The sequence below is a fragment of the Ailuropoda melanoleuca genome, chromosome 9 (assembly GCF_002007445.2).
Source record: "Ailuropoda melanoleuca isolate Jingjing chromosome 9, ASM200744v2, whole genome shotgun sequence".
NCBI classification, from domain to species: domain Eukaryota; kingdom Metazoa; phylum Chordata; class Mammalia; order Carnivora; family Ursidae; genus Ailuropoda; species Ailuropoda melanoleuca.
This window is the reverse complement of record NC_048226.1, coordinates 2,014,443-2,014,908: the sequence shown is the minus strand read 5'-3', so window position 1 is coordinate 2,014,908 and position 466 is coordinate 2,014,443. Positions and strand designations below refer to the sequence as shown.

Below are 466 nucleotides of genomic sequence, written 5' to 3'. Positions count from 1 at the left end.
ACCGCGCAGCCCTGCTCCACCTCGTGGCGGCAGCGCGTCACACGGTAGCGGTCCACCAGGCCCGGCTGCGCGGGCTGCGCGCCCGGCGTGGCCACGGCCGCCAGGTAGGCCGCGTGGGCGGAGCACTCGGTCAGCGACACCACCAGGTCGCCCAGCTCCACCAGGCTGTCCCCCGCCTCCCCGAAGCGGCCCATGTTGAGCTGGCTCTGCACGTCGTGGGTGAGGATGGAGAGCCCCTTGGTGCGCGCGATGATCGTGTCCCGGCACTGCTCGAAGGACTCGGCGCCGGCACAGGAGGAGGCGGGGCCCTCGAACAGCACGGGCCGCGCCTCGCTCGACAGCAGCAGCAGGTCGGCCACCAGCTGCATCTTGCCTTTGCAGTGGTCGCAGACGGACACCAGCCTCTTCCGCGGCTGCGAGCAGGTTTTTTTTTTTTTTTTTTTTTTTTTTTTTTTTTTTTTTTTTT

The 466-nt window shown here is 65.9% G+C and overlaps 1 protein-coding gene across 1 annotated transcript in view; it reads right to left on the bottom strand.

Annotated features, from left to right (window-relative positions):
- TLNRD1 (talin rod domain containing 1) overlaps nucleotides 1-418 on the bottom strand; it is a 3,971-nt gene extending 3,553 nt beyond the window's left edge. The window contains exon 1 of the mRNA XM_011224788.3: nucleotides 3-418. Coding sequence (XP_011223090.3) covers nucleotides 3-368 — 366 coding nt within the window. The 5' untranslated portion in view covers nucleotides 369-418. The remainder of the gene's footprint in view (nucleotides 1-2) is intronic.
- Between the last annotated feature and the right edge of the window lie 48 nt (nucleotides 419-466).